Source organism: Ovis aries, chromosome 11 (genome assembly GCF_016772045.2).
Source record: "Ovis aries strain OAR_USU_Benz2616 breed Rambouillet chromosome 11, ARS-UI_Ramb_v3.0, whole genome shotgun sequence".
In the NCBI taxonomy this organism is placed as follows: Eukaryota; Metazoa; Chordata; class Mammalia; order Artiodactyla; family Bovidae; genus Ovis; species Ovis aries.
Window position 1 is genome coordinate 25149554 of NC_056064.1, and position 18577 is coordinate 25168130.

The 18577-nt window shown below is 42.5% G+C and overlaps 1 protein-coding gene across 6 annotated transcripts in view; it reads left to right on the forward strand.

Annotated features, from left to right (window-relative positions):
* Positions 1-18577, forward strand: part of KIAA0753 (KIAA0753 ortholog) — a 63589-nt gene that overhangs the window by 22774 nt on the left and 22238 nt on the right. For 5 of the 6 annotated variants that reach the window (XM_012185538.4, XM_042255546.1, XM_012185539.5 and 2 more), the window contains exons 8-13: positions 5914-6149; positions 7354-7520; positions 9185-9304; positions 10374-10463; positions 13602-13680; positions 14734-14817. In XM_012185538.4, the coding sequence (XP_012040928.2) occupies positions 5914-6149; positions 7354-7520; positions 9185-9304; positions 10374-10463; positions 13602-13680; positions 14734-14817 (776 nt within the window). The remainder of the gene's footprint in view (positions 1-5913; positions 6150-7353; positions 7521-9184; positions 9305-10373; positions 10464-13601; positions 13681-14733; positions 14818-18577) is intronic. The other variant, XM_060395339.1, reaches the window with a different exon arrangement.

Sequence of the window (18577 nt, forward strand, 5' to 3'; positions counted from 1 at the left end):
ATAATGCCCTGGTCAGGGGAAAAAAATAAAGAATTAATTAATAGAAAAAAAAAGCTTTTCCCTTTGCCGTATATTATTTTCTAGAAAAGGTTCATTTTCTTCCAGGTGGACATCTACTTGAGGTAGCACTCTTCATTGAAAACATTATCCTTTTCCCCACAGTGGCGATGTCACTTTTGTTATAAGTTAAGTGTCCACATGTGTCGGGGTCACTTCCTGGGTCCTCTGTTCTCTTCCACTGATCTGATTGTAGGTTCTTAGGCTAGTGTATACTATCTTAATTATTCTAAGTCAGCTTTTGTCAGCAGTGGCCCTCAGTGTTTCCTTAGAAATTTTAGAATCAGAATTTGTTGCTGCACTGCCCTCTCTCTCTCAACACTCCCAACAAACAACCTATTGAAATTTTGGTGGGGAATTGGTATCTTTACGAAATTATATTTCCCAATCCACAGGCAGGACATATGTCCCTCTATTCATTTAAGTTGTCTTTAAATACTCTTAGTAACTTAAAATGTGTGTGTGTGTTCGTCTTTAGTTATAATTATTCTTTGGTATTGCTATTTCCAGCGCTCTTGCGAAGGATGTCTTTTTAAAAATTTAATTTCTAGCGTATATTATGGGTATACACACAGTTGATTTTATGTGTTGATCTTGTATCTAGCAACCTTGCTAATTTATTTCTGTACATTTATCTGCAGATTATTTGTGTTTTTCAATGTATACAGTCAATGTCATCTATGAATATAACCATTGGTTTATGTCCTCCTTCCCAATCTTTATTTCTCTTATTATTTTTTTTCTATAGTTTTATGGTTTTATTTACTTGATCTTTAGACGACTGATATAAAGGTATGTTAAAGACTTGAAGACTTTTAAAATTTTTCATTGTATTTGTATTCATTTTTGTTTAGTGCATTTTGAAGTCGTGCTGTTAGATGCATAAGCATTCCTTACTGATAAATCTTTTTTGGTGCATTTTATATATTATTATTAAATATTTGTTTTGCTAATGTTATTCACTTTGGGTTCTGTTTTGTTTGATACAAATATTGTTTCATCTACCCAACACATTTGACATTTACCGAGAATAACATTTCACATCCCTGTATGTACGGTCCGTCTTTGCTGTTTTGAGAATGTCTGTTGTAAATACTTCATTGTCAGTGTTTCTAACCCTGTTGTAGAGTTCTATATTTAACCTACTGACATTTGCTGAGATTAACGGCACATTTGGACTTCTTTCTCCCTTTTTATTTTTGATCTGCCACTTCTTTTTCTTTGTTGTAATTTACTATGTTAATCGAGTTCTTATTTCATTTTGTTTCTTCTACTGATCTGAAGTTATAAATCAGTTCAGTTCCTCAATTTGTCACTAATTCTTGGGCACCTCCATAGTGTACTGCCCTGCCTGTATCATGAATGTAATAAAACCTAACGTCCTTAGTCACTGTTAGATATTTACTTGCTGTGCCATGGCATTCTGTTCCCTGCATTGGTAGGCAGGTAGAACCAATGCTGCCACCTTCCTTCTACCCAGGGGCCGCCTCCCGCTCAGTACGAGTGTGATGCTTATTGGATGATGTATCCTCTGTGGGAGCCCAGGGCCCGGCAGTAATTAGGTGCTTACATAACCAGCTGTGAAGAGGGTGTAGTAGAGCAAGGAAAGGCCTTTGAGCAACAGATCATGGTAGCTTCAGTTCTGGGTATTAGGGGCTCGTTTACGATGCTCTGGAGGAAATGTAGAGAACTTTCCAGGCCTGCCCACAGAGAAGTGTTTCCCAAATGAGTTAAAAGATGAGAGGGACCCGTAACTGTGTAGTGCACTAACAGGTGGGGACGAGCTTCAGAGAGAAAAGTTGGGAAGCCTGTTCATTTAAAACTCACCACAGGTACCAGCGAGGGAAAGCAGGAAGACAGACCACTGTGAGGAAAACGGGGACCAAAAAGACCTCCCTCTAGTCCCAGCTCGGAGAAGGTGATGGCACCCCATTCCAGTACTCTTGCCTGGAAAATCCCATGGACGGAGGAGCCTGGTAGGCCGCAGTCCGTGGGGTCGCGAAGAGTTGGACACGACTGAGCAACTTCCCTTTCACTTTTCACTTTCCTGCATTGGAGGAGGAAATGGCAACCCACTCCAGTGTTCTTGCCTGGAGAATCCCAGGGACGGGGGAGCCTGTTGGGCTGCCGTCTATGGGGTTGCACAGAGTCGGACACGACTGAAGCGACTTAGCAGCAGCAGCAGCTAGTCCCAGCTCTGCCCGCTTGTGGTCCTGGGTGGATGATTTCATCTCTCCGAACCTGCACTTTTCTATTTGTGGATGTGGATAATACAGACATACTTTACATTATTGTGCTTCACTTTATTGCACTTTGCAGATACTGTGGTTTTTACAAGTTGAAGGTTTGCGGCAACCCAGTGTTATCAGGTGATGGTTAGCATTTTTTAGTGATAAAGTATTTTTTAATTAAGGTGTGTACATTTTTTCAAGACATAGCTCTATTGCACACTTACTAGACTACATATTATATAAGCATGACTTTTGTATGCACTGGGAAACCAAAACACTTGTGTGACTCACTTTATCATGATACTTGCTTTATTGTGGTGGTCTGGAATCAAACCTTCAATCTCTCTCAGGTATGCTGGTGGTCCTTATCCTATGTGACTGACTGAGTTGTTTAAAGTAGCAAATTAGGTATTTCATCCAGAAGTATGTAAGCTTCAGTTGTCTGGAACAGCGCTGCAGTTCCTGATAGGGCAGAATGAATGGGCCTCACCTGGACTGGGAGTCAGAAGATGTGACCCTGCTGCTTGCTGTCCTTGACCTTGAGTAAAACACTTGACTGTCATTTCCTCGTTTGAAAAGTTAATCATTGCCCCGCCTGCTCTGGGTCACGTTGAGCCTCAAATGTGAATGTGAAGGATGTTAGAAACGGAAGAAATGTACAAATGTAAGAGATGATGATAAATCATTGTTATCATCATTACAAATTGAGGTGTGATTATGCTTAGCCACTTTGCAAATTTGGTACAGTTGCTTATGGCGAAGGTTGTGGTGGTGCTCCTGTTTTTATTTGTTTGTTTGTTTTTTCTTGTCTTTATGAACCGGATTTCAGAAGGTTTTGGTGTCTGTTTCTGTTTTAGATGTCGCTCTACCTAATTCCTCCATTCTGACCTCCTGCCCCTAAAAGTCATAGGGAGCCAGTTAGTTAGGAAATCACATCTTTGCCATTTTCATTTGAAATAAATGTGTGAGCCTGATTTGGTCTTGTGATTTCTGTAACTGATGCATTTCTTTAGCAGCTGCTGGAATGTTCTTGAAGTGGTGGATTGCGTTAGTACAACTCATCAGACATGAGGACAGTCCCTCCCCACCACCAGCAATGTCCTCAAACTCAGCTGCCCCTGGAGCTTGTGCTACATTTGCAGTTGGTTTATACAGATCGTTACTGGAAAGGCATCGGGACCTAGAGGTCAGAGTTGCCTTGCTGTATGTAAACCTGAGGGTTAATGATTAAATTTTAGACTAGGGTTTGTCTAAGCATTCTTTCCTTTCAGTTTATGTATCCTTGCTGTGTAACCTCCATGGCCTTGGAAAGCACGAGATTAAAAAACTGACGCAAGGGGGACCTGGCCTTGCGTTCACTGCTGTTAAAAGTAGTCTAAATGTAGTAGAACTGATGGACCTTTGGGTTGTGTCTGATTTTTTGCCATTATAAACGTTGATGAAGTGACTGTGCTCATGTCTTCCTGTGTACGCTTGAGGGTCCCTCAAGGCTGAGTATGTTCCTAGGAGTGAAACTTCTGGGCAACAGTGTGGGCGAATCTTCTGGTAGCTGTGCCAGTTCACTCCTGCACTGATAGCTGTGAGAGTACTTGTTTTTCTGCATCTTTGTTTATACTTGGTATTGTCACAGTAAACATTTTCCTCCCAATCTGGTGAATTTGAAACGGTACCTCATTGCTTTAATTTCAATTTTTCTGATTGCGAGTGCTCATCTTTTCATGTTTTTATTGACAATTTAGGTTTTCTCTCTGCCATTTTCTGTCCTTTGCCTGTTTCCCTATTGCATTGTTTGTTTTCTTATAGATTCATAGTTGTTCTCTATATATTCTGGATATTAAGCCTATATTAATTATATACCTTACAGAAATCTACTTTCAGACTCTGGCTTGTCTGTGACTTTTTTGGTGTCTTTGTCAAAAGCAAGATGCAGTTTAGTGTAATTAAGTTTACATATGTTAACATTATATTTAGCTTTAAGAAAGCATTTTCTGCCCTGATGTCATAATCATATTCTCATATTTTCTTCTAAAAGCTTTAAAGTTTTCCTTTTGCATTTAGGTCTTCTTTACATTTAGAATGTAAGTGTTCAGTGTGAGAGCGAGGATTCTCACGCTGAACACTTGGACTTTTCTTTAGTTATCTATGGATACTAGTAATTTCAGCATTATTTATTGAGTGATCCAGGTCATACTCACTGATTCGTCATACTGCCTTTGTCATACTCATCCTGCTTCATTGGTTTCTGCCTGTGCCTGTATCACTCCCACACTGCCTTAATTATTACAGCTTTATCACAGACACTGTCTCTGGGAAGCTAAGACTCCCACCCCTGCCCTACTCCTCACTTTGTTGTTCTTCAGGATTATTTGGGCTGTCTTGGGATTTTACACCTCGTAAAAATTTTAGCATTAAAATTTTATATCCGCAGAAAAGAAATCTGTTGAGATTTTAATTGAACTTGCTTTCAAAATTGAGGCTCACTATGGGGAGAATTCGGAGAAGGCAATGGCACCCCACTCCAGTACTCTTACCTGGGAAATCCCATGGACGGAGGAGCCTGGTAGGCTGCAGTCCATGGGGTCGCAAAGAGTTGGGTACGACTGAGCGACTTCACTTTCACTTTTCACTTTCATGCATTGGAGATGGAAATGGCAACCCACTCCAGTGTTCTTGCCTCAAGAATCCCTGATGGGCTGCCGTCTATGGGGTCGCACAGAGTCGGACACGACTGACGCAGCTTAGCAGCAGCAGCAGCAGCATGGGGAGAACTGACGCTTTACAGTATTTTTTTCATTCATGAAAAGAATTGATCCAGACTTTCTTTCTTGTCCTTCAAAAATACTTTTGAACTTTTTTGTTTGGTAAAAAGTCTTATACGTGTTTCCTAAGATTTCTTCCTTAGTGCCTTATAGTTTAGTTGTTACTGTTAATGGGGTACCTTTTCTCTTACATTTTCTCTAATTAGTTATTTTGGTATGTGCAAATGATGCTGAATTTTGTTTATTTTCTTCTTCTATCCAGAAACATTGCTGAACTCTATTCTTAGTTGTAATTGCCTATCTGTAGATTCTCTTTGGATTGTTTCTATATTCAAAATATCTCATCTTCAAATACAGTTTTACTTTTTTTCCCGTTGCAGGTTGTATGTCATGTATGGAGTTCAGACTTTATTCTGTATCAAATTTGGAGCCATTGAAGGTTTTGAGAAGTGATACTTAAATATTTACATTAAAAACATAATTATGGTAGTCAGGAGAAGGTGTGATTGAAGATAAAGAAGGGGTCTGTTAGAAGATGCTGTTGTTACAGTCATAAGATATTGCAAGCCTGACCTTAGGGAGTGGCAGGAGGGAAGAAAAGGGCAAGAGGTATTTTACTGATAAAATTAGAATTTGAGGGACCGGGTGAGTAAGTACACGTGGGAGGTAAGATTTAGGAGTCAGCCATGATACTTAGGTTTCTGCCATAGAACTGCAGTAGGAATCATAGAATCAGAAGCAACTCTTGACAGCAAGACGCTTCAGTTTTTAAGAGGGTGTTGTGAGCTTATCTGCCTCTGGATAATCATTCTCACTTGATTTGAATAGCATTTCCTTCCGCTTGTCCTTCTGAAATCTCCATGTAGATAAATGTCAACCCGACACAGAGCTTCCAGTGACCCAGAGGCTGGAAAATGAGCTTGACGGATTAGAGGCGGATATCCTTCAGGAAGATGCTCCATCTATCCTCGACCAAAATGCAGGCTTCAAAGAAGAGACATTAGCCCTGGCAAAAATAAAAGCAGGGAGAAAGAAGCTTGTGACTGAGAATGTGCCACCGTCCAGGAAGAAAGATACTCTGGCACCAGCAAGACCACAGCAAGTATGGAATCACTCCTTTCTTTTGGCCCATTTGTATTAGTCTGACATTGTCCAAGGTCACAGAGGCTGGTAAGTGGTGGAGCCAGGATTTGAGTTCTTGGGCATTTGAATGCCAGAGCCCTTGAGCCCAGCTGTCTAAGCTGACATAGCTTGGCTCCAGGTTGTTTTTGCAATTTTTGTTTTTTTTAAACAAAAAACAAGTTTTAGTATTGTTACTAAGGACAGGGCATTCTTTCTTGTCCAGGTTTAGTAAGAGCCTTTCTGATTTGATACCATGGTCTTCATTGGACAGGCTATTGCAAAATACAGTTTTTTTCTGCTTCTGATTTGGAAGTATAAAATTTGAGGGGTTACGATGAAGATTTCCTGCTAAATACTGATACATAATATATCATTTGATTTTGAAAGGTATCTGAGGGTGAGGACTTTCTAACATGGCTTTGGAAGTCAGCTGGCTTCAAAGTGCATTATATTCTTAAGCTTCTATCTAAAGTTTAACTTCAGGCCTTACCAGTGGAGAACTGGCTGGCAGACCACCTCCTAGTCTGAATATGCTTAACGTGGTTGCTCCAATTTGACGGCTTCTCCATAGGCTTCTGTAACATAATCACCTGTTGCTCATAAATCATGGATTAAGATCAAGTCTATTCCTTTTCAAACAGACTCTCAAGGGAGGTCGTTGGGAAGTCAGGGTTGAGCTTGTACAAATTCAGCCTGGAATATTTCTCTGAAACAGCCTTGTTCTCCTTAGCATTTTATGGTAGTTGTTCTGTTTAGGTGGCATATACCTTCCTGCCTTCATCGTACTCTTCCTCTATTAGTTCTTTTAATCTTCCAGAAATTTGTGAAGACATTATCTCCCGTTTTACAGATAGGAAACCACAAGACTGAGAGGTGTATTTCAACCAAGAATGTTTTACAGTTTAACCTCTTTTGCTTAGTTAGGAAGAAATATATATATATTATATATATAAAGATGGCCAAGCCAGGGATTCCTTTACACATGTACCCCTCTCCCCACAGCCAGGGTGGTTTTAGTGTAATCTGTGCCCTCCCCAAATTTCTGCCACAGTGCTTTCCACTTAAGTTTTTGCTGAATGAATACATGAACAGCATAGGGACATTTGAACCTTCAGTAAGCCCGAGGTTAAAACCAGTTTCTTTGCTATCCATTTGGCTTTATAATTCATATTTCTCTCTTGCAGGGACTCCACAAAGCTGAAAAAAGTAGACCAACCCCCTCTTACAGCAAAAGCAGGTTGCAAAGGACAACAGTCTCCTCCAGATTAAAAATGAACCAACAGCCTGTGAAAGACAGTAGGGCTCCTTGGATACCTCCAAACCCCACATCCCCACCAGCATCTCCTAAATGGTATGTGAAAATTCAAGCATTCAGGTATGTGATTTTACTTTTCCTCCGCAGATCAAAGGTGACCTATTGCTTAGAGCAAGGGAAGCAGTGGCTTTAGTCCCCTTTAAGGAGAAAAGCTTATTTGGATGGGTAATACATGAAATGTTTTTGACTGGAAGCCCATTGGTTCCTTTTTCCTACCTGACTGGGGGTAGAGTAACTCCCGCAGATCACTCCAGGACCCTGTGGACTTTGAGGGCTGCTCTTTACTCGCCTCTACACCCAGTAGATCCTGGTTACTTGAGGCCGGGAACTGTGCCTTATATCTGAATGTACAGTGCCTGATGTAGTCAATCTTAGTAGGCATTGAGTAAATCTTTGCTGAATGAATGCTTAAAAATAATTTCTAGTCCAAGTTATGACAACATGAATTATAAAACCGTACAAACCTCATAGATGCTGTCCTGACGCAGAGGACAGTTAGGATAGAGCTGACATTACTGCCTTGTCACCCTTATTCAGGAGAAGGCAATGGCAGCCCACTCCAGTACTCTTGTCTGGAAAATCCCATGGACAGAGGAGCCTGGTAGGCTGCAGTCCATGGGGTTGTGAAGCACCTTAGCCTCAGCAGCAGCACCCTTACTCACAGCACATAGAGAATGAGGGCCCAATCTTCTGCAGAGCTGGGGAGAAGGCATTGTCCTTCAGGGCACAGAGTCCAGTGAGGCAGAAATTACAGTCTTCAGGGAAGTGGTTAAAAATGGGAGCTTGTATACCATGGACAGTGGTCTCAGAAGCGCAGTGGAAAGGACCAGGAGCTAGGACAGTCACAGGAAGGCAGGCACAAGCAGTCACATGAGGAGGAGAGCAAGTGAGAAGGTAGGTGACGTGAAGGGTCCCACTTCTAAGAGGCTGGCAGGAGATGTGATGAGAAGCTTGGTGGGATGGGGTTCCCTGAAGGCTGAGTGATTCTCAGTGGATGGTTATGCTTATTCATCAGCTTTCACTTTAAAGGTGAAGAAACTGTCCAGAGAATCTAATGCCTTGCTTATGTAGCAGAGCTGAGACTAAAATCAGGTCTTCTGATTTCATAACATATGTGGTTCTTTGCTTTATTTCTGTGCTCTTAATTCTCTGTTTTTATGTATGTACTAGTGTAGAGATGTGAATTCACTTGGTAAGCTCATGAAAACAAGTTGGTTGGAGTTTATATTGCAAACCAAATATATAATGCAGTGTCTTGTAGAGTGTACATGTGGTAGATAGGGGAGGTAAGGGGGAAGGCTTTTGGGTTCCAAAAGCCTGTATTAGACCTGATAAAAGCGCTGTATTAGACCTGATAAAAGGCACAGAGTTGCTGTGTAATGTGAAATATAATTTGTGACCCAAATCTGTATATTAGAACAGGGTTTTGTTGAATTTCACCCATTATTCTGTAATTGACAACTGTTTTTCATTCAAAATAGTGATTGCTTCTGTGAAGCAAAAAGGACCTTCTCTTTGACACTGAGCCTAAATCCTGAATGCTCTCACTCTGCTTCACATTCAGCTTCCAATGTAGAGCCCCCCCGCCCCGTAGATCACCAGTACTGTGACACTCTTGTCTTTTCTGAGCTGGCATCTTTTATGAGTCATTGGGTGTGGAGGGAATGGTTACAAAGGTGTAAGTTTTCCTTGTTTTGCAGTGCCGCCTGGCTCAAGGCGAAATCCAGCCCCAAAGATACCACCAAAGAACAGTCTCTCCAGCAGGAAGATACGCAAGAGGACAGTCGGTTGAGAGGTGCTATTGAACACGAAGCAGTGAGGTTTGTGCTGGCGTTTGTCAGGTCTTTGAAATGAGCCCCCTTTCAAATGGAATTCTAAAGCGAGCTCTCCTCTTGCCCATGTATAACATTGGCTGTTTAAAATGGAAATTACTAAACTTTCCTGTCAAATTATGCAGCTTAGACAGTGAGCCGCTCTTTTATTCCTTGGCTAATTCATTCAAAAATTATATGCGTTTCAGTTGTCTACCAGTTGCTTGTTTTGGTACAGTTGTGAGCTCTTTGGAGATCTTTGCAGAGGGCAAGGGAGTGGGCAAAAAAGACAGACTCCCAACCCCTGCTTATTTATAGTCAACAGGGAGGACATGTTACTGACTATAAGATAGAAAGGTGTATGTCCCCTGAGACCTGAAGTGTTAAATGCTGAGAGAGTTCAGAAGGGGGACAGGACACCTCTGCAGACATCTGGGCTTCCTGGAGGGAGATGGAAAATCAATTAGGACTTGAAGAATAGGCTTTAAATAGGGAGTGATGAGGTGAGGCCATTCCATGACAGGAAAGCAGTGAAAACAGGTTGCCTGCATTCATTTGGCTGGAATTGTTCTTGCAGTTATGGGGAAGCCAGAGTGGAAGTGGACCATTAGATAATTTGATACTGTTCACTATCCTGGGCTGAAAGCATCAAGCCCTAACACATACAGTGAGGTTGTTCTGAGTTAGCTTTTCCTTTCTGTGTTTATTTGACTTCACTCTGCCTTGAGGGCTCTCCTGGGAGCCCATTTCTTTGTCTGAGCTGGAAGATAAGAGCAGCAGCTTTGTTTTACAGTTGAGCAAGAAGTTCTAATTGCAGCGAAGGCTGGTTTTCTCGAGAATATTTGTGGCCAGGTTTTTGTGGCACTGCACGCTAACCAGGAATGCTCTTGCGGGTAAATGTCTTTTTACATGAAACATTACACCGAGAGCTCCACTGGCCCAGAGCCTGAGTTACCTCCTGAGTCTTTGATGGAGCTGAGATGGGTGCTCTGTGGGGTCCTGACTCCTGGTCTATTTATGCGGTAATGACACCTGCAGGTTGAGGCAGAATTGGCCTGACTTTTGTATTCTCTGCTAGACTCGCTTGGCTAGATGCTGAAACTTCCAAAAGATTGAAGGAATTAGAAGAATTAAAAGCCGAACAAATGGACAAAATGCAAAAACAGAGGTAACTGTCTGTTTTCTGAAGTAGAGAAAAACACAGCAGACCTATTTTATATCATCTAGCTATTTTTACAACTTGTTGGGATTGTTTTTTGGTGTAGTCACACTTTTCATGTCTCTTGTCCATCAGACTGTTTAAAGTTCTTTGAAGTCACCTAAGAAGCCAACAATGGAGCTCAGACAGGAGTCCCTGGGAGTCCTGGCTGGTTTGGGGAGAGTTGGGGTGACTCTGTGATAGTATCCTTTAGGCTCCATTAGCTTGATGCTGAAACTTCCAGAAGAACAAAGGAATTGAATGAGCTGAAAACTGAAGAAAGGGATAGTTGTCAGAAACTGAGATATGTGTTAGCTTCTGAAGGGTGGTGCATGCTTGCCTATTCTTAAATTGGTCTGGACACTTTCACCACCATCCTGGACTGTGTGGGCCTGACCTCACCAAATGAATGAATGAATGAGTGTCTGCATGCCTGCATGTATTTTGCACAGTATTTTTTCTAGGAAGTATTTCTTTTGTGTGCAGTTTGAATGATATCTACAGTTTAGGGGGAGTTTTATCTGAAAGATCAGTGTTATGTCTGTTTGTGTTTCCGCTGGAGATGCTTGTCTCCTGGCCAGGTGGGGCGTACATGTGCAGCCTGCTAGGATACTTCTGCTTCACAGGTTAGCTTGAGCACAGCCTAAGGTTTTCGAGTGAGGTTGCTTTTCCCATTTGCCCCCAAGAGTGTCACCACCTAAATCCAGGCACGAAGAAGTTCATGAGCGGGCTTAGTTGTTACTGCTGCAGTTGGCTTATCTGTCTTGCTCTCATAATGAGTCACCCTGAAGTCACGTGAACAGAATCCTCATTGACACAGCTGTGCATTCTATCACCAGTCATGAGAGAGCGTCCACTCCCAGGTTAAAAGGGCTGTGGCCCTTTTGTTAGAGGGTGAGTGTCGTGAACCACTACCACCCCCAAACCGAGAGATAGGTCAGCACCCCTACTCTCAAACTCCCTGTGGGTCCCTCCTCAGTTGCATCTCTTTCTTTCTTCCCACAGCTCACCACTGTCCTGATTCCTGTCTTCATCTTTTCATTTCTTGTATTCATAAATCTGTTACCCTGTGTGTGTCCCTAACGGCATATTGTTTCATCCGGGCAGCTGAGAAGCAGGCCCAAACCTGGAAAGGCAGTGCTGCTGGGATTAGATGAGGATTCCCGGGAAAGCAGGCGATGCAGGGTCCTTCCTAAACTTCCTGGGAGTTTTTAGGTGCCCGTCCGGAAAGTTTATAGATCATGAATGAGTCCTGGCAAATGTAGGGCTTACCACATTTGGGGCATCTGGAGATGAGCGAGGTGCAGTGGACCTCTGGAAGAGGCCTGGTCAGGGGAACAGTGGGCTGCCTTGGGTAGTTTTCCATTTTGTTACCAAGTAGTATTCCATAGTATGACTGTTCACATACACACATCCAGTCTGTTTATCCATCCTCTTGTGAATTAACCTCTGGGTTGTTTTCCATTGTTAGTTAGTATAGGAGTTCCCTTCTAGTTTTTCTGCATCCCACCTGACATGTGGTAATGTCCGATTTTTAAAATTTCAGTTATTTTGGTGAGAGCGTGGTGGTATCTTGCTGGGATTTTACTTTGCATTTCCTTGAAGTCTAATGATGAGCACTTGGTAGTGCTTATTGTGATGTGTTTATTCAAGTTTTTTGTCCATTTTTTATTGTTTTTATAATTACTGATTTTTAAGAGTTTCAAAAAATATGTTCTGGATTTGAGGCCTCTTTTAGAATATGTGCAGCAAATATTTTCTCCCAGTCCTGTGGCTTGCCTATATATTTTCTTAATGGGATCTTTTGAATACGAGAAGTTTCAAATTTTGGTTAAGATCAGCTTAGCAGTTTTTTCATTTTACAGTTAAATCTTTGTTATGAACTAAGTAATCATAACCAGTGCTGAAGTTTCAAAGATATTCTGTATTTTCTTCTAAAATGCTTTTTAGTTTCAGCTTTATATTTCACATCTGTGATCCCATTTTTAATTAATTTCTGTGTGTGAGATGAAATGCTTATCAGGATTGATTATTTATCAGGATATCTGGCTAGTCTAAGCACCATCCGATGAAAGGATTATTGACCTTGAGCTTTACACTAGGGTCATCTGGGTGAACTGTTGGTTAAGGACCATCATGCAGGTCTTTAGGTCTTTCCTTTGGGGTGTGCCACGCTCTCCAGAGATGAGTCTTTTGATCTGCTGCCTAGAGAGTGAGGATCCGTGTGTCCTTGGAGCTGAGGCGGTCAGGAGGCTGTGAGTCTTACCCCTCGGCATTCAGCTTGCATCCATGCATCCCTCTTTTCAGTAGGGCACCTACAGTCTCAATGCAGTTGGCATTCCCTGAGGAGTCAGGAGGCCCCTCCCGAGAATGAGCAACCAACCCATCTTCCCTCAGAGTTGCTGAGAGGCCATGGTCCAGTGTGTGAAGGAGGGAAGGGACCTACGACCCTATTCTCAAACATCATCTGACTCTTGTCTTTTATAGTTAAGCCACCTCCTCCCAGGTTACCCCTAGGCCTCGGGGTACCTGGTGCTCCAAGTCTTGAGCCTCTTAAGTCAGCAGTGCAAATTGTGTGAGTCCTCGGCTTTCCCCATTACAACCCTAGAATCCAGCCTTCTCAGGTCGGTACGTTGCTTACCACTTTGGTCCTCGAGTTTCTAGCACCATTTCCCACGTCTTGTCATTGTGAGTTTATGTCTGATTCTGTTATTGTGGGCTTTGGGAGGGAACAAAATTAGTTTCATTTGTTGAGTCCTGTGCCCTCTTTCGTCGTTTCAAAGCAGCCATTATTCTTTCAAAATGGACTCAGAGCCTAATGTACTTCTTCAGATGTTATCTCAGCCTTTGTCCTCAAAGTCGGGGTCAGGACCAGCAGTATCACATCACCTGAGAGCTTGTTGGAAACAAGCTCCTCTCAGGCCTCCCTCAGGCCAGCCACATCAGAATCTATGTTTAACAAGATCCCCCGGGATCTTGTATGAAAATTAGAACAGCACTGTGGTTTTATAATCATTCGATTTTCCTTCGCCTGGGGTGATAAATAAATATGCACAATAAGATATTTTATTGCTTTTGATTTTAATTTTCAATTTTATTTCTAAATAGTGTTTCCACCACCCAGTTAGCAGACAAGGTAGAGAAGGCAGTTCTGGAGCGTTTGAAGCCTCTCCTGGCCAAGGCCCAGGTAATCTAGTTCATCCCATATGCTTGCCTTTTGGAAGCTCTCAAATAAAAAGTGTTGCCCCAGAGGTCACACTGACCCTTTGCAGGGCTGTGTGTCTGTCTGGCAGCCAGCAGCTGCATTGCTCTTGTGCTTCGTGGTGTGGGCACAGTGCTGCCAGGGCCCCTTTTGGGCACCCACACTACTGATGTGTCTTCCTTTATGGGTGAGGGGTCAAGATGGGGGAGGAGAGAGAAAGTATCACTTTTGCAAAAGGTGAGATTTTCGTTTGGGGAGTGAGTTTCGATTGCAATTTATGTTCCTAATCAAATGAAACTACTGGTGGCGTTAGTGTTCAGCTCACTGCTTCCACTCTTAGTTTTGTGCTCTTTCGTTCAGTGCCCGGAATGATTTGCTGTATTTTTTCCAGAAGAGGGAAATGTTAGGACAGCTTCTGTGCACAAATTAGTGCGTTTTTTCGAGATGAAATTGTATAGCGCATCACCAGTAGGTTTTGCCATCCTCCTCTGAGCAGTGAGCTGAATGCTATGGCCAGACCCTGTAAATCCATCCTGTAAATAGGAACGCTCTTGTTTGTGTGACTAGATGAAGCCATGGAAGAGCACTAGAATCTTAAATGGAGTGAACAACATTCTGGGTCTCTGAATAGGGCACTGAAATTCTCTATCTCTTGGTCTGAGACATGTTAAGTCATTTATAGAGTCAATGAAAATCTCAGGAGTCTAGAACTGGGAGGGTTCATAGAGGCCAAACCATGCAACCTCCTTATTTTATCAGTGGGGAAACTGGAACAGAGAAGTTGAGTAATTGCACAAAAACACATAGCTACTCTGATAACATTTTCAAAATTGAGGGAAGGAAAGGGGAAGAAAGCCAAGACTAGCACATGGCATTTATTTTCATGAAGACAGAGTACTTAAATTTCCACCGAAAGCCTAATATAGCTAAAACTGATGAACAGTTCCACACAGAAGTTATTCTGGGAGTAGAATTCATTTGTACTAATATGGGTTGTAAATTTTCATAATTCATGAGTGTGCTTGTCTGTTTTAATAGAGAGTCAATTCTTCTCTGGAAGTAGATACTCATTTGAAGGATCAGCCATCAGAAATCGCAACAACAGCCCAGCCTGCAGAGGAGGTGCGTGTGGTGGGGTTGGCGTTCTGGACTGACATTGGGATTATTACAGGATAATGTCCTCGAGTATAAGGAAGAATGATACATAGATGACCCTACAGACACTAGACTGTCCCATTCCGGAGGGTGGAGGTCGTTTTTCACATCTGGCATGTTAATGCTTACAGTGTATCTTTAGCATTATGACATCGATGAGCCTTGTGAACAGCTCACAGAAAGCTCTTGAGCCACAGGTTTTTGTCAGCGGCTCTTTCCTTTCCTCCCAGTGACAGAGTGTGGGTAGCTGCATGAGCCTGAATGTTGATGGCCCGCGGCAGAACAATGACTGCCCTCATTTCCTCTTGTTCAGCCTAGTTTTGCTCATTACTGGCCTAATTTCCTTTATACTGAGGGCCTAATAAGTATTGTTAGGCAAGCATGTTTTGAGTGCCTAGTAATGACCAGTATCTGGCCTGGCAGAGGCAAAAGGTGGCCCAGGAACAAATGATAACGTTTGAGAAAAATGAAAGCATAGCATGTGGTTGTCCGCCGCTGTGCTCTTCCTCTGGACGTGTGTTCATCATTAGTGGGAATGTTGCCCTCCCTGCCCTTCCACCTCTGTAAAGGGACAAGAAGGTGCAGGCTGCCTCCGGCGGCTGTTCATGGAGGGCGGAGAGAAGTTAACTGCTTTCTGTGTTCAGAGCAAGTGAAGGGCCGAGCAAGGGTGACGGTCTCAGAGTGAGAAGGAAATTGGAATGCTACTCCACCAGCCCAACGACCTGAGGAACAGGAAGATGGTAGATTCCAAGGATGTATCCCAGTTCTAATTATTAAGCAGTTGTTTAGCTTTAGCATATTTTTGTAATTTTTACAGTTGTAATTTTATTGTACCAGTATTTTATGACAGAATCTCATGCGAGGTGAGGCATCTGAGACTGGAAGCTGAAACCCTGCATCTGGCTCTTACAGACCAAGTGCATGATGGCTGTGTCTTTTGTACAGAAAAGTAATGAGATTCACCTCTCATCTAGGGAGGCGATTCATGTGGTATTTTCATAGGAAAGAGAAATGAAGTGGTCATAAATGCTGTCAGTGAACTAGACATGTTTGAATATTACTAGAAATGATCAGCTTTGTACATGAGAACAATGCTGTAGGCATTAAATGGGCTTTAATACAGTTTCTTAAAAAGGAAAAGTAACTCTGTCCAGTATTTACCATTCTCAGCTGCTGTTAAACTTCAGCATCACCACACAAGAGTTTCCTAGGCAGCACCATTGAGGGTCAGTGTTTATAAATAACTGAATAGAAGCAAACTTGTTGAAGTTGGCATGATGAAGTTAAAGAAGAGATATTTTGCTGTGTTAATTTATTAAAGAGCTGTGGGACCTTGATCCCAGATACCCAGAATTCTCATCTCTCAAAGGGAGGAGACGTTTGCTGCACTTGGCAAATCAGCTCTAGCTCTCAGTAGATTTGCTTGCAGACAGGATGATCTCTGGTGTCAGGAAATAGATTTTGGGAGGGTGCCATCATGGCATATTTGTCTCCTGCTGCTACTATTGTCATTAACTGAACTTGCGCATGAAATACATTTTTCCAAAGTGTGTAAGGTTTTCCCTTAATTAAAAGCTGTACCTGGATAAAAAGGCAAATAATTCAGGAAAAGTATCATGTAAAAAGTAAAATCTCCCCACCAATGGGTACTGTATGCTCATCTGTATCCAGCTTCCTTATATTTTGGTGATCTTTTTCATATCAGCTCATTGGGTCCTTCCTTATCTCACAGGATTCTTGATATTTGATTCTTTAAACATTAAAAATGAAAATAACAGATACACACGTCTTAACTAACTAGACCTGCATTACTGGTTTAGTTAGCTCTAGATTTCTTGGTAATTTTATTGTATTGGCTATTCAGCTGATTTTTATTTCTTTAACTTTGATCAAGGTTGAACACTTCTTTCTTGGTCATTAATGTATTTTCTTCTGTAAACCGTTAAAAGGTTTTAAAGATTACTATGGTGGTAACCGTTCTTTGTGCCAATCACTATTTTTTAAGTGTTCCAGTGTACAAGTGCTCATATAATCCTTGTAACTCTGAAATGTAGGGTTATTGTTTCTATATTATAGACCAGAGGATTGAGGCCCAGAGAGGTTAAGCATACTTGCCCCCACTTTGAGGCATATCAGTGGCAGAACCAGGATTGGGTCCCAGAAATATCTCCTTCCAGAGCCTGATATCATTTCCTCAGCAGACATTCTTTGTTAAAAAGCCTCTTTTAGAGCAGATTATAGACACATATTAGAATCAACAGAAATACAACACATATAAAAATGTTTTGCAAGCTGTAAAGTGCTTTTTCAACCTACAGGATACAAAGTCGAGAAAGGCTGGTGAAACTCTTCCAGGTTAGGGGTGCTGTGCTGTGCTTAGTCGCTCAGTCATGTCTGACTCTTTGTGACCCCATGGGCTGTAGTCCACCAGGCTCCTCTGTCCGTGGGGATTCTCCAGGCAAGAATACTGGAGTGAGTGGCCATGCCCTCCTTCAGGGGATCTTCCCAACCCAGGGATTGAACCCAGGCCTCCCGCATTACAGGTGGATTCTTTATTGTCTGAACAACCAGGGAAGCCCCCAGGTTAGTGGTAGAAAGTCTCAAACAGAGACAAGAATCGTCAACTGTGATGTTGTGAACAGATGTTTTTACAAACAGATGTTTTACTGAACTGAAAGAGAATAGTGTAGGTATGTCCTCTGGAGAATATGACATGTGCTGTATGCTTAGCTGCTCAGTTGTGTCTGACTCTTTGCAACCCCATGGACTATAGCCTGCCAGGCTCCTGTGTCCATGGGGATTCTCCAGGCAAAAATACTGGAGTGGGTTGCTATGCCGTCTAGGAGATCTCCCCGACCCAGGAATTGAACCGGGGTCTCCTGAGTTGCAGGTGGATTCTTTACCAACTGAGCTACCAGGGAAGCCCCATGACACGTGTAGTATTGAACATTCTTCTGAGTCTAGCACAAAGCAGATACTTTCAGTTCAGCTCAGTTGCTCAGTCGCGTTCGATTCTTTGCGACCCCATGAATCGCAGCACGCCAGGCCTCCCTGTCCATCACCATCTCCCGGAGTTCACTCAGACTCACGTTCATCAAGTCCGTGATGCCATCCAGCCGTCTCATCCTCTGTCATCCCCTTCTCCTCCTGCCCCCAATCCCTCCCAGCATCAGAGTCTTTTCCAATGAGTGAACTCTTTGCATGAGGTGGCCAAAGTACTGGAGTTTCAGCTTTAGCATCGTTCCTTCCAAAGAACACCCAGGGCTGATCTCTAGAATGGACTGGTTGGATCTCCTTGCAGTCCAAGGGACTCTCAAGAGTCTTCTCCAACACCACAGTTCAAAAGCATCAATTCTTTGGTGCTCAGCTTTCTTCACAGTCCAACTCTCACATCCATACATGACCACTGGAGAAACCATAGCCTTGACTAGACGGATCTTAGTTGGCAAAGTAATGTCTCTACTTTTGAATATACTATCTAGGTTGGTCATAACTTTTCTTCCAAGGAGTAAGCGTCTTTTAATTTCATGGCTGCAGTCACCATCTGCAGTGATTTTGGAGCCCCCCAAAATAAAGTCTGACACTGCTTCCACTGTTTCCCCATCTATTTCCCATGGATTGATGGGACCGGATGCCATGATCTTCGTTTTCTGAATGTTGAGCTTTAAGCTAACTTTTCGCTCTCCTCTTTCACTTTCATCAAGAGGCTTTTGAGTTCCTCTTCACT